Source organism: Varanus komodoensis, unplaced genomic scaffold (assembly GCF_004798865.1).
Source record: "Varanus komodoensis strain SLA01 unplaced genomic scaffold, ASM479886v1 scaffold42, whole genome shotgun sequence".
Classification (NCBI taxonomy): Eukaryota; Metazoa; Chordata; class Lepidosauria; order Squamata; family Varanidae; genus Varanus; species Varanus komodoensis.
The window spans coordinates 3,370,323-3,394,617 of record NW_025335972.1 but is presented as its reverse complement, the minus strand read 5'-3'; the positions used below and the strand labels follow the sequence as shown (position 1 = coordinate 3,394,617).

The 24,295-nt window shown below is 47.0% G+C and overlaps 2 protein-coding genes across 2 annotated transcripts in view; one reads left to right on the top strand and one right to left on the bottom strand.

The window, feature by feature from the left end:
* The window catches only part of SMC1A (structural maintenance of chromosomes 1A), a 27,431-nt gene extending 20,581 nt beyond the window's left edge, over window positions 1-6,850 (bottom strand). Inside the window, exons 1-5 of the mRNA XM_044443583.1 lie at window positions 6,616-6,850; window positions 5,197-5,385; window positions 4,256-4,368; window positions 3,606-3,809; window positions 1,902-2,140 (exon numbers count right to left, since the gene is read on the bottom strand). Of these exons, the coding sequence (XP_044299518.1) occupies window positions 1,902-2,140; window positions 3,606-3,809; window positions 4,256-4,368; window positions 5,197-5,385; window positions 6,616-6,724 (854 nt within the window). The 5' untranslated portion in view covers window positions 6,725-6,850. The remainder of the gene's footprint in view (window positions 1-1,901; window positions 2,141-3,605; window positions 3,810-4,255; window positions 4,369-5,196; window positions 5,386-6,615) is intronic.
* Window positions 6,851-8,393: 1,543 nt separating this feature from the next.
* Window positions 8,394-23,376, top strand: RIBC1 (RIB43A domain with coiled-coils 1). Its single transcript, XM_044443731.1, has 7 exons — window positions 8,394-8,510; window positions 10,090-10,171; window positions 17,607-17,951; window positions 20,058-20,176; window positions 20,328-20,555; window positions 22,257-22,423; window positions 22,962-23,376. Exons 1-7 carry the CDS (start codon window positions 8,394-8,396, stop codon window positions 23,041-23,043), a joined length of 1,140 nt encoding a protein of 379 aa, XP_044299666.1. The 3' UTR covers window positions 23,044-23,376.
* Window positions 23,377-24,295: the final 919 nt, after the last annotated feature.

Below are 24,295 nucleotides of genomic sequence, written 5' to 3'. Positions count from 1 at the left end.
GACCCCAAACACACCTCCAAGACGACCACTGCCTTAACCCTCTTGGGCATGGAGTTCACCAGAGCTTCACAGGTTGCCACTGGAGTCCTACATGACGACATCACGGAGCTGGTGGATGTTAGAGACCTTGTGCTCCTCCACCTTCCATTTCAGGATGCCCCACAGATGCTCGATAGGGTTTAGGTCTGGAGACATGCTTGGCCAGTCCATCACCTTTACCCTCAGCCTCTTTAGCAAGGCAGTGGTTGTCTTGGAGGTGTGTTTGGGGTCTTTATCATGTTGGAATACTGCCCTGCGGCTTAGTCTCCAAAGGGAGGGGATCATGCTCTGCTTCAGTATGTCACAGGACATGTTGGCATTCATGGTTCCCTCAATGAACTGTAGCTCCCCAGTGCCGACAGCACTCAGCCCCAGACCATGACACTCCCACCACCATGCTTGACTGTAGGCAAGACACGCTTGTCTTTGTACTCCTCACCTGGTTGTCGCCACACACGCTTGACACCATCTGAACCAAGTAAGTTTATCTTGGTCTCATCAGTCCACAGGACATGGTTCCTCTAATCCATGTCCTTAGTCCGCTTGTCTTCAGAAAACTGTTTGCGTGCTTTCTTGTGCATCATCTTTAGAGGAGGCTTCCTTCTGGGATGACAGCCCTGCAGAGCAATTTGATGCAGTGTGCGGCGTATGGTCTGAGCACTGACAGGCTGACCCACCACCCCTTCAACCTCTGCAGCAATGCTGGCAGCACTCATACGTCTATTTCCCAAAGCCAACCTCTGGATATGACGCTGAGCACCTGCACTCAACTTCTTTGGTCGACCATGGTGAGGCCTGTTCTGAGTGGAACCTGTTCTGTTAAACCGCTGTATGGTCTTGGCCACCGTGCTGCAGCTCAGTTTCAGGGTCTTGGCAATCGTCTTATAGCCTAGGCCATCTTTATGTAGAGCAACAGTTCTTTTTTTCAGATTCTCAGAGAGTTCTTTGCCATGAGGTGCCATGTTGAACTTCCAGTGACCAATATGAGAGTGAGAGTGATAACACCAAATTTAACACACCTGCTCCCCATTCACACCTGAGACCTTGTAACACTAACAAGTCACATGACACCGGGGAGGGAAAATGGCTAATAATGCCCAATTTGAACAGTTTCACTTAGGGGTGTACTCACTTTTGTTGCCAGCGGTTTAGACAGTGATGGCTGTGTGTTGAGTTATTTTGAGGGGACAGCAAATTTACACTGTCATACAAGCTGTATACTCACTACTTTACACTGTAGCAAAGTGTCATTTCTTCAGGGTTGTCACATGAAAAGTTATAATAAAATATTTACCAAATGTGAGGGGTGTACTCACTTCTGTGATATACTGTAGAACAGGTATCATCTTATACAAAGGTGTTCCTTTCTGTGGGAGAGAAGAAAATGATCAACTAAAATGGTCCCCACAATTAAGTGAGCTCACTTCCACAGTTGCCTGTGCCTGCACACATATGTGACAGGAACAGACTGACCTGTAGCCAGTGACTTGTCTGGCTTTGAGTTACTTGCTCCTTTTATCTAATCTGCATGTGTTTTTATTTCTCTGACATGAATACCCAAGGCAAATTGCCTTTCGTACTACTCATAGCCACAGTGATCCCCTTATGTAAAATGGGATAATAATAAGTATTCATTGGTTGCTAACTGGGTTGGTAGGATTTGTTGATCAACTCCTGATCTCTGTATGAACTCTAATCTCGCACATGCGGGTCACCCAAGCTGTTTGTGACAGGCTCTGCCCTGTTTTGCTTGTTAATTTGTCTGTTGCTGTTTGCTTATACAAAACCAGATAGATCCCTGGAATCTGGTGCATCACCGCCGCCACCACCACACTGCCCAACACAAGCACCAGCAGCCTTACTTGATCTCTTTCTCGATCTGCTGCTGCTCCCTCATCACTTTGCCCAGCTCCTTTTTCTTGTCTTTGAGCTCATCCTCCACTTTGTCCATGCGCTTCTTGTCTTTATCTATCTCTTTGTTCTTAGAGCCCAACTCCTTGTTCAGCTTTTCAATCTCAGCTTCATTGTGGTACAGCTTGAAGAGCTGCAACTGGACTTGAGCTCGCACAACCTCATCCTTCAGGCGCTGGTACCGATCCGCCTGGTCCCCAAGACAGGAGAGAAGAAAGCAAAAGCATCAGCCTCACGTGATCCAGATGCAGGGAACCCCAGATCCCAAGCTGCTCACTAGGGTGAGAACCTCCAAGTACTCTCAGTTCCCACTAGTAACACCAGCTCTGCACACTTAGGACAAGGAGGTCAAGTCCTCTTTCAGTCTGAGGGCTGAATTCTATTTCTGAGAAACTCTCAAGGCCACGTTAGTGTTGGTCAAGGCCAAGGGGGCCAGCCAAGATACCAGCAGGAGGACCTGGCTGGAACCCAAGCCTGAAGTTCTATGCCTTGACTTGAGGCTACCACATGCTACTAATCCTATTGTCCTTACATGGGAGTATTTTCCATTTGTACTCAGTCTTCATTCCAAGCAGAAACTGCACTGATCCATGATTTCTATCAACTAATTATATAGGCATAATAATTTAATAGAAAGCATTAAAAGCTGGAGAAACAGTAACCAGGAGAAGGTGCTAGAGATCAGGAAGCCCACAGTCTGAGTCACCTTTCTATCATGATGCAGCCACAAGCAAGTCTCTTGGCTGAAGTCCTTACAGGATTCTCAGGCCTATTCATGCCAGGAAGCTGTTCCATGCCTCATTCTGAGCTGTGGCCAGGGAAGGGGAATGTCTAGACCTTCACATGCTTAGAGCCACTGTGGCACAGTGGCTTGAGAGCTGGACTGGGGGCCTGAGAGATCCAGGCTCTAGCCCTTGCTCAGCATCGAAGCTCACAGAGTGACTCTGGGCCAGTCACTCACTCTCAGTCCAACCCACCACACAGGGTTGTTGCTGTTGTGAGGATACAATGGGGTGCAGGAGAACTATGTAAGCCACTGTGGGTTCCTCACAAGAGGACAAAAAGCAGGATAGAAGTGCAATGTAATAACAATGATAAAGCTATTGAAAGCACAGCCAAAGCACCAGTCTCTGCAATCAGGAAACAGGGAAGCAGCCACCACCAAATTCAAAGGGCAGGGATGGCCCAAGACATTGTTCTGCCTGAGACAGAGGATGCACACTCCCCTTATACAGAATCTACCTGTTCTGATACACAACTCTTCCTTCAACACAGATGACAGAACATCCTTCCCTGTAACCGAGGACAGCTGGTTAGCTTAGACACAAGGCAGGTCAGATTAGGGGACTCAAAGGAAGGGGCTGCTGCTGCCACTTCCTAAAATCTGCTCCTGAGGAAGCTGCCTTACTCTGCCTAATGGAAGGGCCAGCCCTGCCAGAGGACTAACAATGCCACCTCTAGCCTGTGATTAAGGAGAGGAAATCAGGAATAAGGAAGGATGCAGTGAAATAAGAGTGGCCTGAAACTGAGCTGGTTTACCATGTTAATTCTAGATACAGTGTAGACAGGCTTTTACTACAGGGATGCCAAGAGACAGACCAATATCTTCTTGTGCCCAGAGAAAACTGTGGCTAATGCCAACCTCTGATATTTACCTCTTCCTTCTCCTGTTTGGCTTCCTTACGTTCTGCTGCAATGTTTTTTTTACGGTGATAATTGAATTGGGTGTCTTCCTCCGCCTTGACCATCTCCTTCTTGCGCTTGTCATACTCCTGAGCCAGCTCCCCTGAACGACTGATCTCCTCGAACAGTGCTGTGCGCTCCTTGGGGTTCTTCATTGCAATGGACTCTACTGCTCCCTGGGACAGTGACAAACAAAGCCTCAGAAGGAATTTGTCACACGCCTAGACTTCAGCTTGCCTCCTCAGTGTTGCAGTGTGGCCAGTTCCCCAGCTCAGCACACAAGAGGCAAACCCATCAACCTACATTCATTCACACACACTTGTGGATGAACGGTTGGCTGCTACTGGGCCCAATAAGCTTGCTCAGGCCAACCTCCCATTCACAGCCACCCTCCCCCTTGCCGAATTAGAGGAGACCCTGTTGCAGCCAGGCTGCACAACTGTCTCAAGCACCCCCAAGACCAAGCACTTTACAGAAGTGTTCTCAGAAGATCCACACTTGGGCTGCCAGGTAAATGCAGGGTAGGAAAGGCCAGTGAATCTGCCTGTCATGTATTCCATCCTGCTGCAGCCAAGGGCATGTGTGTTTGCATTGGGTTATGACTCTGGAAAACAAAACATACCTGGAACACGAGAAAGTTCCTAGCTTTGATCAGAATGCCCAGTTTCTCCAGTTCTTCACTGTACTCGCTCAGCTGTACCACTTTGTTGTTTATTTTGTACTCTGATGAGCTCCCTACAAGACACAGATCTCCTTTAGCCTTGACAAGAACTGAAACCCAAGGTGTGAGAAGATCCAAATGCCACCCCCTGCCTGCAAAATTTTACCCCCTGCTGAAGATCCAGATGCCACCCCCTGCTGAAGATGATTATTAGTCTTACAAAGGACATCCAGAGAAACTATGGGGAATAAGAAAAGGCAAATATCAGATGGGATCAAGAGATTTGGAACTGGGTTATGTCCGTAAACTCTCAGCTGTCATTAGAACTGAACACAGTATTACTACTATGCAAAACCAAGGCAATAATGTTCTATTATCTTTCTGAGTGGGATGTTACAGAAGACATGAACTACTATAAAACTGAGAGCCAGAGCAAGAAACAGGCTTTCGGCTCTAGGTGATTAAAACTACAATTTCATGCAGTATATCTCATAGAACACAACTATCTGCTCTTCAGCATAAGTATGAATGCTATCTGACTGCAATGACCCCTTAAGGCAGGAGTGGGCATCCTACAAGTCTTTAGAGGTTTTGGCCTACAACTTCCATGATCACTCTCCTTTGGCTGCACTGACTAGGACAGCTGAAAGTTGCAGGCCACAACTTCAAGAAGCTTACACCTGAGAGTACCACGCGTTACCAAAAGGTTTTTCACATACTGATATGAAGAACTCCTCACATGCAAACACACTTCTCTATCTCAGCTTAATGCAATGAGCCCACCTCTCAGAAGTCCAACCACCCATCTCCTTGCACCATGACATGCCAGAGACCCCCACCATTCTTTTCTGAAGCCCAAATATGATGGCTCCAAAGCTTCCCCAAACCACCCCAATGCTTACCCACAATGACCCTTGCAAAGGTGCGATCTTCAGCACCATCTTCAGAGTAAACCATGCTGACAAATGCTCGGTTGGCAGCTGGCTTCCCTACGGGGGCCCCATGAATCAAGTCCCGCAAGGTCTTTACTCTCAAATTACTGGTCTTTTCACCAAGGACAAAGCTGATGGCATCCATGAGGTTTGACTTGCCTACGTGAAAAAGAGCAAAGAAAGAGTGATACATTTTGGCAAAGATGGACTAGCCTATGTGAGCCTTCTCTGTTAGGCTTTGATCCCAGAACATGTGAAAACCCAAGATTGCTCTTAGTACCTGCAAAAGATGTTTCTTACGCATCGTGTCTCCTCTAATTTGAGATGGAAACTGGGGCAGCACAGAGCCTCCCAGAAGTCTTGAGCTTGGTTTCTCCTACTAGAAGATTATACACAGCCTCCCTTTCCTTAAAAAGCACTGCCCTCTTTTCCCAGTACAGCTTTTCCTACTCTGGTGGCCTCAAGATAATTTTGACAACAACTCCCATCATTCTTGACTGTTCTATCACCACAGCTGAGCTTGTTGTGGCTGATGGAAACTGAAATCCAAAGCATGCAGAGGGCACCCAGTCCAGGAAGTTTGCCCTGCTGGATCTCCTTGAAAGAGCCATTCAATTGCCTCTCTGCCATTCTTCTTAAATCACAGAAAAACACAGTGGAATGCCTTCTCTCTAACCCCATTTGACTAAACCATCCTGACAAATCACACCTTGCTGAAGCGGGGTGCCCACTCCAGCTATTAACTCCTCTCCAAACACACCTATCACTAAGTAGTTTCTCACCAATGGCGACCCTCCACAGAAGCAGAATCCCAGCACTTTTAAAACACAGATGGGGCTGTGCACTTTCAAGAGCTATACAGTTGTCAGTAGCACAGTTTGGCGCAGTGGTAAATGCTGAACCAGGCTCAGGGTTTTAGAACCCACATGGACATGAAGCTCACTGAGTAACTTTGAGCCAGTCACTCGCTCAGTCTAATCTACCTCACAGAATCGTTGTGAAAATAAAATGGACAGGAGGAAAATAATTATATGAGCTGCGATGAGCTCCTTGCAGGAAAAAAAAATGGCGTATGCATAACCTGCATGCACAGCCTCCCAAATCCAATTATATTGGAAGAGCGCAACACGCAGCTTCCTCTCTGTGGGAGAGTAATGCTCTGCTCCACGCCTGTCAGCCGCCAAAGGAGGGCCACCACTCTCCGCGGGTACAAAGACGCAAACAGAGAGGGCTTTCTGCATCCCGCGCTAGGCGGGAGCAACACCAGAGCTGCGACTCAGTCAGAGCTACACCCCCTTTAGGAAAGGCAATGAACTAGTGCTTGATCCGCCCGCCCCCACCCCTGGCAGAACCTTCACCCTCCCCTTCCCTCCTCCGAGGGTCGCGTACCGGATCCATTGGGCCCGATGATGGCCGTGAAGCGCCGGAAGGGCCCGATGATTTGCCGCCCCTTGTACGATTTGAAATTCTCGATCTCGATCAGCTTGAGGAACCCCATTTTGCAGGTTAAAGAGGAAGGGGATAGGAAAGGGTTAAGGACTGCGGGGCTCGGTAGGGGACACGGGCCGGCAGGGCCCCTCTGTCGGAACCTCCGGGGCCCTGCACCCGACCGCTCTAGCCCGCTTTCAACAAGGGCGAGAACCCGCAAACCTCGCGAGAACTCACGATCCCTGCAATGCTTAATCTCGACTGCTGATAGGGCTCCGCTTCCTGAACTTTTTTATATATGAAGCACCGCCCTCTTTTCTCCAAAGATGAGTGAGGACCTTCTTCTCATGGCGCCTCCTCCCAGTCCCCTGCTTCTCTTTATGTGGATAGGCTTCCCGCGTAAAAATTTGCATAAATTGACGTTTGGGTAGAACCAATATGTCCCTGAGGGTTGAATGAGGTTGAAAATAGACTGCCCCGTTGCCATGGGAACCAGAAGGCAAACAGAGTTAGCCATCCCAGTATAGAGAGGAAAAAGGTGAGGCAGGGAAGGTAAATGAAGGGTTAACCTAAAGCCTTCTGTGCAAGTTGTAACTTTTATGACGAACTTCGAGTTTGTAATTTTATAATTTTCTTTAACAGATTTTGTATAATAGCCTTTGGGTAACATAATATTTGAGCATTTCATTGCAACAAAACTGTTTTGGGTGGTTTGTATCAGGTTGTATAATTTGTATTAAGAAACTTTAGTACGATTTTTTAAAAATTGCAGCTGGAGGTGCAATCCTATGCATGTTTAGACAGAAAAATCATGCAATTTTTGTTTTCATCTAAACATACGTAGGATTATTGGTTAAATGAATAAATGTTTTTTAATTGTCAGATGTTTGAATGGATAGATTGGTTTTAATATAGTTTTTATTTGAACTGCTTATGCCATGTATTAATCTTTGTTAATCACCAGGAGTTGCCAAGTTGTTGTATTTTTATTTCCCCCCCTTTTTTGTTGTGTTTGATTTTAATTGGTTTTATTGTTCTGCATTGTTTTTACTGTTATGTTTTTATTTGTAAACTGCCCAGAGAGTTCTACAGGCTATGGGGGGGGGGGGTATAAAAATGCAATAAATAATAATAAATGACTGCTCTCAATTACCTGCAGTTTGGGTTTGCAAAGTGCCTTATAGTTTCAGCCTAACCATTTGTACCTGACAATAACAACCTTGTGATAATCCCAGCCTTTCAAGATGCTATAAACCAGCCTTCCCCAACCAGATCTTTTGGACTTCAGTACTCATGAGCCACAGCCAGTACTGTATATCAAGTGGCAGGAATGCTGAGAGCCATAGCCCAAAACATCTGGCAATCAGTAGATGGGGGAAGGAGCAGGCCAGTCCCATTCCAGTTTCTTCTTTTCTCAACATGACATTCAGCTGCCCTCAGTGTTCCATTTAGTAAAGAGAACACAATAAAGGCAGAATCTATATTTGCTGCACAGGAAGAGTCAGCAATGACTGGGGGATCTGATTCAGAAAACAGACCTCTCCCATAGTAGCCAAAGCACTGATTGGAAGGTGATCCAGAATAGCCAGAGACACAATTCTAGCTAAGCATCTGTGCCCGCCAGGCAGGAGGAAATGAGATCAGGTTAATTGGTAATGGTGTGGTAGGTGGCCTACTGCAGAACCATCTGTCTTTCTCCCTTTCACACACAAACTCATCTCTCAGTTGCAGCTGTGGAGATGTATAAAGTGGACATTCAGACAGACCTAAAAGAGGCAGCTGCCATCGAAGCCCGCAGAAACCGGGAGAAGCAAAGACAGAGCCGCATCTTTAATGCTCGCTACCGCACCATGGGGGTAACTTGTGCAGAGCTGTGGAGCAATGGGTTGGGATAAGGGCTGCCTTGGTTGGAGGCTCTGCATAGGAGTCTCTGCACACCCCTCAGGTATGAGGCCTTGTGGGAAGAAATGCCTGCTTAGTATGAAAGCACCTTTGCACAGGAGCTATTGGCTTGTTTACTGAGATGAACACAGCCTTCAGTGGTGTTTCTTCCCAGCAAATGAGATCTCAGAAAAAATAACTTCAGTACTTTGGGCATTTAAGGGCTGTCGTTTGTGATTCCAAATTGTACAAGCACCATTTAAGAAGTAGCAGAGCTCATCTCTGCAGTTCAAAGGGTAGCTCACATGTGACTGTTCTTCAGGACCTTTTGCATTTCAGTGTCCAAGCACCTGAAGCCCCAGATATCTTGATTAAAGTACATATGTACTAAGTGACAGATTTTATTCTCCTGGGCTCCAAGATCACCACAGACGGGGACTGCAGCCAAGAAATTAAAAGATGCTTGCTCCTGGGGAGGAAAGCTATGGCAAATCTAGATAGCATACTAAAAAGCAGAGACTTCACCCTGCCAACAAAAGTGCGTATAGTCAAGGCTATGGTTTTCCCAGTTGCAATGTGTGGCTCTGAAAGCTGGACCATAAGGAAGGCTGAGTGCTGAGGAATGGAGGCCTTTGAGTTGTGGTGCTGGCGGAGACTCCTGCGAGTCCCCTGGACCGCAAGGCAATCAAACCGGTCAGTCCTGCAGGAGATCAACCCTGACTGCTCTTTAGAAGGCCAGATACTGAAGATGAAACTCAAATACTTTGGCCACCTAATGAGAAGGAAGGACTCCCTGGAGAAGAGCCTAATGCTGGGAACAATTGATGGTAAAAGAAGAAGGGTACGGCAGAGAATGAGGTGGCTAGATGGAGTCACTGAAGCAGTCAGTGTGAGCTTAAGTGTACTCCGGGGAATGGTGGAGGACAGGAAGGCCTGGAGGAATGTTGTCCATGGGGTCGTGATGGGTCGGACACGACTTCACGACTAACAACAACAACTAAACATCTGTGCCAAAAGCTTAAACCTGAGGCCTAACCCACTTCAAATCCATTCAAGTTATTTAGGAATGCTGGTGGCAAGGAGTTCACATTAAAAGCAAGGTTGGGCAACTGTTAGCACTCCTGATGTTCTGGCCTGCAGTGCCCATCTGCTCTAGCTAGTATAGCCAGTGATGAGGGGTTATGGAAGTTTCAGGCCAAAACATCTAGCATGGGTTTCAGATCATAGAAGGAAACAGTTTGGAGGGCCACAGGTCATCCAGTTGTATCTGTATCCTGCTATTCTGCATAAATCAGGCACTTAAGGCAGCTTACATAAGAAACTGAGAAATAATTTGTTTGAATTGGCTTTTATCAGCATCCTTGCAGCTATATTCTGCCATAGGATAGCTTATGCCATAGTACAGGAGTCTTTAAGATATCATGATGTCCTTTGTTTGGAAGAGATGGGAAGGTAGCATGCAAGAATCTTGCATTCAGTTTTCTGGTTCTGAACACACCTTGCCATGTGTCACTAATACCTGCACTGTCATGGTTGTTCTTCACCTTACTCAAGGTGGATGTGGAAGGCCTGAAAAGCCAAGTGGAAGAACAAATACTGAGAGAGAATGCAGAGAAACAACGGGATGACGCATTTGGTAAGCATTTTTGGTCTACTTCCCCACCAGGTCAATGCCTTAGATTTGTCCTTTGATGTTGGTGTGGGAGTTGGGAGATCGGCCACTCTATAATGTTCCATTTGGGCAAGTCAAGAGCCACAGGAGTACTTTCCAGTGCAGGAACGTAGGGTGTTCAATGTATTCTCGGTATCAGCATGAAGAAAAAGGAATAATAAATTGAAATGATTTTTATTTTTCAGTGTAATCTCCCATAACTTCAATACACTTATTACATCTAGAAATTAACTTTTCAATTCCCTGTAAAAAAATACCCTTCCTCCTTGTCTAAAAAATGTGTGTTAATTGCCGCCTTGAGCTCTTCATCATTGGAAAATCGCTTTCCATGAAGATCTTTTTTAAAATTCGGGAATAGGTAGTAGTCACTGGGGGCCAGGTCTGGGCTATAGGGTGGGTGGTTTATTTCTTCAAAACCAGCCTTCGAAATATGCGCTGTGTGAACGGGCATGTTCTCATGAAGAAGCAACACACCTGCGGTCAGTTTTCCTCGCCTTTTTTCTTTAATTGCTTCTCTTAAATTACTCAGAGTGGTTGCGTAAGATGCTGCATTTATAGTTTCACCTTTTTTCATGTACTCAATCAATAAAATTCCCCTTGAGTCCCAAAGCACTGTGGCCATGATTTTTCCAGCCGATGGAGTGATTTTGAATTTCTTCGGAGGGTCAGCACCTTTTTTGTGCCACTGCATGGACTCCTGCTTACTTTCAGGGTCATAGTGATGAACCCAAGTTTCATCTCCAGTAGCAACCCGGTCGAACATACTCGTTGGATCTTCACCACAGAGCTCTAAAAACTCCCTGCAGCACTTGACTCACACTTGTTTCTGAGGAGCCATGAGCATTTGCAGCACCCATCTCGCACAGACCTTTGAAAGGTTAAGATGGTCATGAAAAATAGTAAATATGATACCAACGGATAGGTTTGTCATCTCTGCTAACATTTTGATTTTTATTCGGGCATCTTCCAATACAAGTTTCTCAATTTTTTTCACATTTTCTTTCGTAGTGGCAGTAACTGTCCCACCCGAGCGAGGGTCGTCTTCAATGCTTTCTCTGCCCCTTTTAAATTCACTTGACCACTTTTGAACAGTAGGTAATGAAGGTGCAGAGTCCTGGTAAATGGCCACCATCTCTTCGTGAATGATTTTTTGACTTTTTCCTTGTTTTGTAAGGAACTTAATCACAGCACGGTGCTCAATTTTCTTCAGCATTGACATGTCAGTCATTATGGTCGTCTTTCACTGAGGATTACTAGGAACTAATGATCACACTTATTTGAAATTTTGCATGTATACCCTCAGATAGTGTCATTAGCTAATGAAATAATTAAATTACCCACATCAATAGCAAATCAACCCGATTCTGAGAATACATTGAATGCCCCTTATACATGAAATGCATTAGTTCAGCAACAGGTGTGCAAGCAGTGGTAGTCCAGCGTATCCAGAGAGCACTAGACTGGGGAAGGCTCATGTGGAATCTATATGAAGCCCCCAGGTCCTTTACAGCATGCACATATGTCTATGGAAATTATTCTTATGAAGAAGGAGGCTTTAGACATTGTGCCTTCTGTCATGGGACTTTTCCCACCACGTGAAGCTTGTTTGATTGCTAAGGACAGGCCTTCTCAGCAGGGGTGCTGCAGTTGAGGAATAGCCTCTGCCTTGTACTTCCTGCATTGATTTTCAGGTGCCAGGAGAAGAGCTTTTTATCAGACTGGATCTTTTAATCAACTTGTAGTGCTTTTAAGGGCATTTTTCCACTGCTCAAAAAGGAAGTTTTAGACTGCATTTTACTTTGTTCCTTGTATTTCAAATATTGTATTTTATTCTCAGTTCAGTAACTGCTCAGAGAACATATGTTGATGGGTGGCCACAAATATGGTAAATAAAAGCAACAGATTAGTTTATAACATTTCTATACTGGCCAATGGCTAAAGCTCTCTAGGCAGTTTACAAGCCTTAAAATGCAATGTAATTCATGTAAAACTATTTGTATACAAAAGTTTCAAACAGGTTTGCACAGTGAACAAAAAAAACTCAGGATCTATTAAAAGTCTTATCTTAGGCTAATCAGATGCCAGAGAGTAGTGGAAAGGCTTAATACAAGCAGGCAAATACAACTTGGTATGTTTAACTGAAACTTAGCAGGATGACATCCGTGACTGGAATTTAGCAACTGAAGGATATAATTTGTTCAAGAAAAAAAGGAACAGAAAGGGAGGTAAAACTGTACCATATGTTAAACCATATACATATGTTTGCAATGAAATACAGGAGGATGGGCTTAGTCACCTCTTTGAGAGCATCTGGATTAAAATAAATGGAGCAAAGAATGAAGGAGGCTTGCTGCTTAGACTTTGCAAACACCTTGAAATAAAGGCAGTGATTGCTAGAAGCCAACATGGATGGGCAAGAACAAATCCTGCCAGATGAATCTGATCTCATTTTTTGATTGAGTAACCTACCTAGTGGATTGCGGGAACACTGAACATAATATATAGTGCAAAGTGTCCCAAGATGTTTTGATTAACAAAGAACCAAAAAAAAAATTAGTTCAGCTGGATCCACTTTCTCATACTGGGGAGAGGTAATGAGTGGAGTACTGCAGGGTTCAGTGCTCGTCAACATTTTTATTGCTGATTTGGATAAGTTGGTTCATGTAATGCTTATCAGAATTGCAGATGACACAAAATTGGGTGGAACTAATCCCCTGGAAGACAACAGCACAATTCAAAGCTATCTTGATTGGCTTAAGTGCTGAGCTGGACAAATACAAAGTTACATAGGAACATAGAAACAGAGTGAGTCAGAAGGGGTCTCCCAGGCCATCTAGTCTGACCCCCAGCTCCACTCACAACATGCCCACCATGTGCATGTCTAGCCTACCCTTGAACACCCTCACCGATGGGGCCTCAACCACCTCCCATGGAAGCCCATTCCATACCCTTGGGATCCTAACTGTCAGGAAGTACTTCCTGGCATCCAAATTGAACCTTATTTCCATGAGGTTGGCTCTGTTGGAGTGCATCCTGCCTTCCTCTGCAGGGGAGTACAGGTCTCTACCCACCTCCATGTGACACCTCCTCACGTACCTATATATCGCCAATAGATCCCCTCAGAGTCTCCTCTTCTCCAGGCTGAAAAGTCCCAGTTCCTTCAGTCTTGCCTCATATGGCTTTCCCTGCAATCCAGCCACCATCCTTGTGACCCCTACGCTGCACTGACTCTAACCTGGCTCTATCCTTCCTGTAACGTGGAGCCCAGAATTGAACACAATACTCCAGTTGCGGGCGCACCAGAGTCGTATAGAGTGGTAGTAATACCCCTCTTGATCTAGAAGCCACGCTTCTGGCTATGCAACCAAAGATGGCATTCGCCCTCTTGACCATCGCATCACACTGCTGACTCATGTTTAGCTTGCAGTCAACCAGCACCCCAAGGTCCCTTTCACAAGTGCTGCTCTCCAGCCACTTGTCCCCTGACCTGCACTTATGACATCTATTCTTATGCCCCAAGTGCAAGACCTTGCACATATCCACATTGAGCACCATTCTGTTGTCCCCTGCCCACTTCCATAGTCTGTCCAGATCCTTCTGGATTTGGAGTGCCTGCTCCTCAGTTGTGGCCACTGCCCCCGTTTTAGTATCATCTGCAAATTTGATCAGGAGACTAGTCACCCCATCTTCCATGTTGTTGATGAAAAGATTGAACAGGACTGGTCCCAGGACAGACTCTTGGGGGACCCCGCTTGTCACTGGCCGCCATCCTGATGATTCCCCACTAATGGTTACCTTCTGCTTTCAGTCCATGACCCATGCCCTAATCCACTGGTCAGTGCATTGGTCTATCCCAAAACTCCCCAATTTCTCAACCAGGATATCATGTAGCCCTTTGTCAAAGGCCTTGCTGAAATCCAGGTAAACCACATCCACCCTGTTCCCTAAGTTCTGCTCCTAGGAAAAAGAAATGAAATATATGGTTACAAGATGGGAGATACTTGGCTCAACAATATTACAGGTGAGAAGGATATTTAAAAACTCATAGATCACAAGCTGAATTGAGGAAACAATTTGATGTGGCTGCAAAAAAAGGCAAATACTATTTTGGATAGCATTAATAGGAGTATCATTTCCAAACCACATGAATTGCTGATTCTTCTCTATTCAGTGCTGGCTAGGCCACACCTTGAGTGTTGTGTCCAGATATGGGCCCCAGAAAAAATGCAGACAAACTGGGAAAGGTTCAGGGTGCAGAGGCAACAAAGAGGATCAGGGGACTGGAAACAAGGCCCTGTGAGGAAAGACTGAGTAATTGGGCAAGAAGAGAAGACTGGTGGGAAATAAGGCAGTGCTTTTCAAGTACTTGAAAGGCTGTCACATCATCATCCCAGAGTGTAGGACATGAAATAATGGGCTTAAGTTATGGGAAGCCAGATTCTGACTGAGCAACAGGGAAAACTTCCTGCTGTTAGATCAATAACCTAATGTTGAGAACCCTCCCACCCTGGAGGCATGCAAGATGCACCTGGACAGGCTTCTGTTAGAGATGCTTTGAATTGAGCTTCTGCACTGAGCAAAGGGCTGGACCCAATGGCCTTCCGGGCTCTTTCCTTCTCTAGTAATCTGTGATTCTCTACCCTGGTACCAGAAACATGACCATGTTAGTGCCAGGCAGACCTCACAGGGGAAGGCATTCCATAACTGAAGTACTGCCAAGGAGAAGTCCCTCCCCATTTTTGCCATCTTCCAAACCTCCCTTGAAGGAGGGCCTCAAATGAAGATCATAGCACACACACAGAGGACATTTCTTAGTGAACATTTTCCTTGCCTCTAAGCACTGACATGGTGTACCTGCCTTCCCCAACTTGGTGTTTTTCGGATGTTTTAGACTTCACTTCTTGACAGTTCCAGCCAGCATGGCCAATGGGCAGGAATACTGAGGGCTGGAGGCCTATATACCTGCAGATTACCAGGTTGGGGAGGGTTCCCCCACCGATCTGCTTGGGATACACTACAACAGTGATGGCGAATCTATGGCATGAGCCCTCTCTGTCGGCATGCAATCGCCCCAGCAGCCATGAACATATTTGGAAAGATTAAGGGTGCCAGGCAATGATGTCACTCATTGGCTGCGACTCGCCGAGCTTTTGTATGCCTGGTCAGTGAGCTGCCAGGGATTTGCTTGGACTGTGATTTTAGCAGAAGGTAGGAAAGGTAGGAAATACACTCATTTGCCTTTTTCAGGACTGGCCAAAAGCTGGTGGTCAGTGGAATGTTGCCCCCTTGTGCTGGTGGTCAGCAAACTCAGGTTTTATTGCAGTGTTGGCACTTTGCAATAAATAAGTGGGTTCTGAGTTGCAGTTTGGACACTCGGTCTTTAAAAGATTTGCCATCACTGTACTACAATATGGACAACCTGAAATTATCTGGGAGCCGAGTGCACAAGTCCAGAAGGCTGAATAAAATGATGCTGATGTTCTCTTCAAGTCTATAGTCATAGTTTCCATTAAAAGTTGAGTAGTGTCTGTGCTGCAATTATTCAGGGGTAGAGAAAAGCTGAAGAATTTGGGACAATGATCAAATCCATACAAATTTCAGTTCCACTTCAAAGATAAAAATAACCCTTGTCATCTCTCTAGCTCTTATGGTTGCAGAGATATAGTTGGAAGTGTGTGGGCAGTGACATTTCGGAAGCCAGAGGAGTTGCTGAATATACCAAAAGCAGAAGAACTTTTATGAGGTTGCTTCTGCATTAGAGACCTTTTGTACTGCGTAGGCATTGCTTGTCTGTCATCAAGGGAAAGCAGACTAAAAACATGGCTTCTGTGCAGCATTTAGTATACCACTGTATCCTCCAAAAAGGCCCATTCCCCATGACCAAGAACTGTCTGCCATGTTTTCTCAAAGCAAGCCTGTTCTGCCAAGCTGCCTTGCAGTATACAGGTTTCTCCTGGTAGTTCCTTTCTGCTCCTTCCCTTGCTTCCGGTTCAGCTCAGCAGAAAGTTTATTGATGAACAACTTTAATTACGCAAGTCTGGGAATATTCAGTTACTGAATGCCTGTCACCAGTTTTTAATATTGTAAAGCAGTACTGTTGTTGTCTCCGACTTAAGGCAACCCTATGAATCAGAGGCTTTCAATATTCATGATATTCTAACTGTTCTGAATTCAAGACTGTGGCTTCCTTTATGGCGTCCATCCCTCTCTCATTTGATTCTCCTTTTGTTCTTTTGTGGGGTGGGGGTCAAATTCCAGAGTCTTTGCTGCTTTGAATTTCAACCACTTTGAACTGTACAAAACAGGGTGTTTGAGGAGACTATTTGTGGGAACAGAATAGAAATCTGCAGAGCCAGAATCTGACCTATCTACTGTTCTGCTCTGGTCTACTCTGCAGTCCTCAAACACCTGAGTGGCCCCATTCTGTAACCCCAGCCCTTGGGACTGCAGAGGGATGAGAAGGGGGCAGGAGAGGACTCTTGCCTGTGGGAGGCCTTAATAATAATACTCATATTAATGAGCATTTTTGTATGATGGAGGATTGCTTTTGTTGTGTCTCTAAACAGTTCTCCCAAATTGCTTGCATAAAAATACAATAATAGGATGGAGAGACTGAAGCAGCAACATAATCAACAAGGGGAAAACCATTTTTTAAACTGACTAAATCTAGGCCAATGCCAAAAGCTTAAAAGGGAGAAAGCCCATCACTTTACACTTCACTCCTGGGTAGGTTAATTTATTTTCCAAATCACTTACTCACATTGGGCTTATCCAGCTAGACTCTAGACTTGCCATTCGCTTTGGGGTAGGGGTGGTGGAGAGGATGGAAAGCAGGTGTTCTCATGTTTAGCTCTGCCAGCCAGAGAAGAGAAGGCAAGAGGACCAGTAGCCCTGGAAAGTCACAGTGGCCCTCAGCCAAATCACCTGTACTGACTGGCATAGCAGTTACATTCTAAGCCAAAAAATCTGCCCATCAGGTGCCAAAGGAAAGGACAGCACAGGAAACACTGGAATGAAAGAACTTGGCATTGATGTCGTCTGGATTCTTGGTAAAAAGTTATTCCATCCCAGTCTAAATTGCTAGTATAAAAACAACCAGAGAGCAGAATAAAATGCCAAATTATGCTAAACAAAGAATGATCATGCAGACTTGCATCATTCTTAGAGGCAGCGGAATTCAGATTTCTTTTCTTCATTGGTATCATAGTTTTGGTTCCTCTGCTACAAAATCTGGATTTATATACCATATGTATTTTGTGCAGAATTTGTACCTGCTTCCCTCAGGCTATCGCCATCTTACTTTACAAGAGGGCATATGTGTGTGTAACTGAAATGAGCACACCATAAAATACAACGCCTGGAACATCCTGTGCTCTTCTTCTTTTGTTTCCTGGTATAGATGCAGACAGGGTGCAGTATGACAAGATTGCGCAGATGCTGGAGGAAGAAGAGCGCCAGCGGAAACGGCAGCTAGAACAGGCTGTGGTGAAATTCCGCGAGGAGAAGCAACAGCCATCCATGAGCCGTGAATGGGACATCCATGACCCCGAGGTGGTACGCAAGGGCAGTCCGGCTCGCGTGAGTGACGATGACCCACGCTGTGGCCCTTCAAGCATGCAGCGCTTTGGTGGCGAGGACCTCCAAGCACCTGCCCGCCACAAACTGCAGAAGGAGCAGAACAAGCGTGTTCTGGAAGAGCAGAAAACTGAACGAGAAAGGGACCTTGCGGACCAAAAATATGCAGGTATGTTCAGGCTGAGGAGCATGAGGCAGGGGCCTGGCGAGCTGCATGCTGGTGCAGGACGAGGAAGTGTAGGGAAGGGAGTGGGTCACTGATGCTCTTGCCAAGGAATTGTGAAGAACAGCATCGAGCTGGTGCTGGCATTGTCCCAGCTGAGCACATGGTGGTGCCTGAGGCTGAAGAAAATGGCAGCATGCTTCCAAAAACCTATTCTGGGACACGATCCGCCAAGAAATACTCCTGTGCAGCCTCCCCACCCCATGCGTATTTTAGTCTTCCCATCACTTCAGGATGTCTCACTAGTGTGTCCACCATTCTTAAGCACACAATATGTCCCAACCCGATCACTGAGATCTTCATCAGAGGCCCTTCTCTGAATCCCCCCCCCCCCCGTGAAGTCAGGGAAGAGATGGCCAGAAGGGCCTTTTCTGTAACAGTGCCCCACTTGTGGAATTCACTTTCATTAGAGATCCTCCAGGCATCTTCTCTCTCCTCTTTTAGACACCAACTGAAAACATTCCTTTTCCGTGACTATGCTAACAAGTGACTTGACTTGGTTTTAACGGTTCTTATACTGGTTTTATTCCACTACTGCCATGTTATGAATTTTAGTTGCCAGACAATTTTACTCTACTTACAATATTATTCCATTTTAATTATAAGGATGATTTAATTGCTTTTATTAATTGAATGTTTAACTTTTATGTCATCCTCTTATTGCCTTTATTGTTTTGCTTTTTATATGTTTTATTATGTAGGCATTGTTAATTGTATTATCTGTTGCTGTTTAATGCATTGTCGGCTGCCCAGAGAGCCTTACGGCTAAGGGGTGTGGCATACAAGCTCAATAACTAAACAAACAGACCTTTCTGCATGGCTGGTTGCCTGCTTCAAATTTGGCCTCCGTTCGGGGTGGCATTGCTGATCTACAGGCTTTATTTGGGTTCTTGAACAATCTTGGATGACTGCCCTCTTTTTAAGAGTCTTGGCATGCCCGGGAACAAGTTGCTAGGGGAATAATTCTGTGTTTGCAGCAAGGCAAATCTGGGATGCAGCTGCGCTTCCCCTCCGCTGCTGCTGCTGCACCATCACCTCCAACAAGGTCACCTGCACAAGTGCAGGGGATGCCCCTTCATTTCGGAGCGTGGCAGGCACAGCAGAGCTACTCCACGAATTGTGCCTGCACTCCTCCAGGTCTGCCTCCCACTCTGGAGCCCACACCTTAATGGACCCCGCAACTTCTTCCCACGATGTAAGGAATGTAAAGCAAGAAGAAATACCATATTAAATGAGTGATATAAACAACTTGTGGCTCTATAAATGTTGATGGAATACAACTCCCATCAGCCCTTGGCTGTGCTGGCTAGGGCTGAAAGAAGTTGCAGTCCAACAACATTTGGAGAGCTGAACGGTGCCCATCCCCAGATTAGATTTTTGCAATTGGGCCAGTAGGTTAGAGCAAGATACTTCATAAGTGATTCCACCTCAACGCCTGGCTTTACTGCCCCAGGGTGACTTGCCTTCCCTCATTTCAGCCATGAGATGCACTCTGGCACGAGAACGTTTCTTCATGGGACAGCCTCCCCACCACCCCAAAACTGACTGGGGGAGCTGATGGCATCCCTCTAGGCTGAGAGCTGAAGATGAGGAGGGAGAGCCACAGCCACACAGCAGGTGACCAGCCTGGTGGGTGAGGAATGGGCCCTGGGACAACACTTGGAGTCAGCTCTCCTGGAAGGAGGGCCAGGTTTGCTCTTCCCCAGGGCCCTAGCAGGCCACAGCTTTGAGCTGCAGAGTCTGCATTAAAAATCTAAGTTCCCTGTCCCCAGTGTCCTGCCTTTGAACAGAATCAATCTGTTCACTGACTTAACATGACACAACCAAGGCAACCATATAACACGTGCATGCGCACACACACAGAGGCATGCTTCTCACCATCTTCACAAGCCCAGGGTAGGAGCTGCAGAAGAGCACAGGCCTGTCCCACTTGTCTCCCCTAGTCTGCAGCCGCTTTGTAGAGCTGACTCTGTGTCCAAGGAGGGGGAAAATTATTCCTGACAACCCAATGCCAAGACTGTGTGCCAGAAGACCTGGCCTCTTCCATTGCAGATATCCTGGAGGGCAAAAAGAGGATAGAACTGGACCAGCGAGCCCTGGAGCTGGCCCGTTTGGAGGAAGAATGCCGCAGGGCCAAAGCCATGGCCACCGCCAACTTCAATCGAGCCCAGGTACCATCACTATCTGTGACCTCTCCAGACTGTCACCTGGAGAGCTGCCTTGAGGCAGGCAGGAGCACAACCATGCAGATGACAGTGGTAAATGTGGGGCTAGGAAGGGGAACCGCAGCCCCTCAAAAGCGATCTCTGTTCCCCTGCTCAGGCCGCAGAGGAGGCTCAGCAGCAGCGTCTGGCCCAGCAGCGGGAGCAGGACGACAACTATGCTGAGATCCAGAACCACCTGACGGGCGACATCTTGACAGAAAACCCTGATGTAGCCAACAGCTTGATGGGCCCACACCGCGTGATCCCCTATCGCTGGAAGGGGATGACCTCTGCACAGATGGAGGCTATATGGAAGATGCAGGCGGAGCAGTGCATGGAGAACCAGGCGAGTGGCCTGAAAAGACTAGTGCACGCCATGCAGGAAGAAGCACTTGGGAGGGAGGACACACACTTGTTCATAACTACAGTATATCACAGAAGTGAGTACACCCCTCACGTTTTGTAAATATTTTATCTTTTCATGTGACAACCCTGAAGAAATGACACTTTGCCTCAGTGTAAAGTAGTGAGTATACAGCTTGTATAACAGTGTAAATTTGCTGTCCCCTCGAAATAAGCTCTGGTGAACTCCATGTCCAAGAGGGTTAAGGCAGTGCTGGAGAATAATGGTGGCCACACAAAATAGTGACACTTTGGGCCCAATTTGGACAGTCTCACTTAGGGGTGTACTCACTTTTGTTGCCAGCGGTTTAGACAGTGATGGCCGTGTGTTGAGTTATTTTGAGGGGACAGCAAATTTACACTGTCATACAAGCTGTATACTCACTACTTTACACTGTAGCAAAGTGTCATTTCTTCAGGGTTGTCACATGAAAAGTTATAATAAAATATTTACCAAATGTGAGGGTGTACTCACTTCTGTGATATACTGTACTACTGCTAGGGAGCACTAGGATGGCTAGCAGTTGTGGGGAATCTGTGACGCAGGTGCACAGGTGAGAGGGTGGATTTTTGCAGAACATGCACCTGTCTGCAGCTGCTCACTGGCCAGGATCTGAGTGTGCATGGCTGACAACCAAGCTGCCTGTCCAGCCCTTTTCCCTGGAGGGCTGCATTCCCACAGGGATCGGAGCGTGCATCAGGGGCTGCATGCCCATAGTGGGACCAGAGCCAAAGTGGGGCCGAGCCACCCCATTCCAGCTCCCTCCTTGCCCAGTGGGCTACGGGGTTGGGTAGACTAGTCCCACCAGGAGTATGCACTGATCACTTGTGGGGGCTTTTGAAGTTTTGCCAGTTCACTTGAGGGTTGTATGTGGCCCCAGGGCAGCAGGTTGCCCACCCCTGCTCCAGGACAGAGCTGTGCCAATGAGCCAGCCTCTGAAATTGGCAGCTTGGCCTTTTGAACCCAGCAGCGGGGGAGAATTGCCTGTTGTTTTGACAGACAATTCTCAGAACATCCCTTCTGCATCAAGAGGGACCTTCTCCTTACTGGATCATGCATTCAAGAGGGATTCTCTTGCTGAAGTGAGAGGTCACAGGCTTCCCATTCATTAAGCACCATGGTCCCTTTTGTTCCCTCTGAGCTTCCCACTGGAACCTTCTCACCACCCACACCAGTGCAGTGATACAGTAGAAGCCACTGGACAAAGCTACAGCGAGCCGGAACATTGTTACAGTGCTCTCTATGGCAATACAGTTGTGGTCAGGAGTTTGTAACAGAATAGCGGTGGAGTTGGAAGGGCCCATAAGGCCATCGAGTCCAACCCTATTCCACTACTGCATTTGGTCCCCCAGTTGGCTACAGGCCCATGCCTTTCCAGCTTAGCAAAGGTGCCTTAACATGCTTGCTTGATGTATAGCTATGTGCAGTATGAGCAATCCCTTACAACAGCCCTGTAAGGTACCAGTGTGGTCTCCAGAGTAGAATTTGAGTGAGGCGGAGACTAAGAGCACAGTGGCACATTTATGGCTTCCCTGTGAGTTCCTGGCAGAGAACAGAACCAGCAACCGTGCTAATGCCACACTTGCCCTCTGCACTGCACGGGCTCCTGCATCTGTTGTGCATGTCCCTCCCTCCTCCTCACAGAGGCTGCGGGAAGCAGAGCGGCAGCGGGATGCTGAGTGGGAGCAGCAGCAACACTTGGCTGCCCGAGCTGCCTTGGAGATGGAAGTGCAGGAGCAGAATTTCCGCTTGCAGCTGAGGAAGAGCCAGGATGCCTACAACAAAGAGCTGGCTGATGCACAGAAGTCTAAGTGAGCAACCTGGGGGGGACCCTGCCCACAGGACAAGCGGATCACCTTCTGCAGGTGGAGGGTCTGTGCTAGCCTGGGGGTCAGCAGAGTCTCATTTCAAAGAATGGGGCTCAGGCAAGAGCAGCCCCAGGTGGTCAGCAAAAGGGGCATGCCGGTGCACTGGTGTTCATCACCAAGGCCTCCCAGGTGAAATGCTGACTGTCAGAAGAACAGGCTGCGCCACACACCCCAGTCACTTTCTGGCTGTCTCCGCAGCATCACTGCTGAGACAACACTTGGAAAGAGGCAGCTCGGGTTAGTCTGGAAGCACTGCCTGCTGCAGGAGCCCTTCCTTCTGCACCGGGTGGTGGGAGTGCTCTCTGCAGCCATGCAGCAGCACAGGGGAGCACCTGTTGCACATTCTTGGGAGATCTTTCCTTCCATGTTCCTGGGTTCAGTCCAGCTGTGGAAAACCGATGCTGGGGCTGAGCCACGGCACAAACAAAGCGACACGCGGCTCTCTGCACCACAGAACACCTCTCCATTCTTTGTTTGGCAGCTTACGGTACCTGGAGAAAGAGGTCTACACCAATGCACCCACAGCCCAGTACTACCTGCAGTTTAACACCAGCAGCCGCTGAAGGAAGGATGGGAGAGGTGAGGCCCTTGGCAGCCAGCGCAGGAAGCCTTTTTGTACAGAACAATGGCGCCCTCTGGTGATTCTCAGGAAGATGCAAGGACAAAGAACATGTGCACCAAGAACAGAGTTTGAGTTACTTCACCTGTTAGCATGTGGCTTCCCTTGCAGAACACTCCATGTGGCCCTGCTGTAATAGTTTTCTGTTTAGATGTCCATACCACCAGGGAAGGCTGCCCAATCACACAATGGACTGCTTTGCACTACTTACTTGCCACATGATTATATGTATCTTGTGCAAGAGGTTTCTGCCAAATATAATCAGAGATTACTTTAAGGTAATGGAGTGATTTGTTAGCCAAGAACATCAGGGGTCAAGGGAACAGCTTTGTGACCTTTCCTCAGAGTCCAGCTCACAATAGTTTACACACCATTCACATGACAGACAGGGAGCACCAAGCCTGGCAGCTCGCTTCCTGCTCTCGCCATGTTTGCATTCTGGACTGAGTACTCACCTATGCACACAGCTGTGCACTTGCCCTGCACCCACACACTAGGATTCTTGGTTTTCACAAGACACCATGATATACAACTCTCCTGGCTACACCTAAGTTTTACTCATCAAAAGCAAGAAAAAAATTAGGAGGAGTTTGCAGTGGTTTGCATTACAGTGACAATTCCCAACTGGAAATATTTCCCTCCAGCTATTACTGCTTGCTGCTCTGCATCCCAACTCCCCCTCCTTTTTGTCAAGAACTCCAAATCATTTGGAACCTTTAGAAATAAGTCGTTTGCACAATTTATTCTAACAACATTTGGCTTTCCTTGAAACTTTTGGTGCAGTATTCATTGACTCCTCCATATGACATGAAAGAGACACAAACTTAGGTTGTTAGAAAAGCAGTGGGAAAGCCCTGGCCTGTAGAGGCCCGGGCCCTTTTTACAGTGCTTGCCCAGCCTTGCCCCCTAGTGTGGAGGCTCCTGGGGACTTGGGGAGGAAGCAGGAAATAGAGCCCCCTTATCATCTCCAAGGTTTATTAGAAATTGCCTAGGGATTCCCTTGGGAGACTGGCAGCTGCACACTTGTCCGTTGCTGGCAACCAACTCCTGCGACCACCAGCTGAGTCCCTTGCCTTGTGCATGTCTCACCACCCCAATCAGAATGGCCAGCAGTATGGACAAGGGAGGGTGTGGGTCCTTTGACTTCACATGCTGCATCTGCTCATCCAAGGAGGCTTGGCCAGTTCACCAGGTGG

Coding starts and splice junctions, on each gene's coding strand:
- RIBC1 (XM_044443731.1), top strand. CDS start 8,394: ATGTATAAAGTGGACATTCAGACAGACCTAAAAGAGGCAGCTGCCATC. Junction 8,511..10,089: donor CTCGCTACCGCACCATGGGG/GTAACTTGTGCA, acceptor ACCTTACTCAAG/GTGGATGTGGAAGGCCTGAA. Junction 22,424..22,961: donor GCTGATGCACAGAAGTCTAA/GTGAGCAACCTG, acceptor TTTGTTTGGCAG/CTTACGGTACCTGGAGAAAG.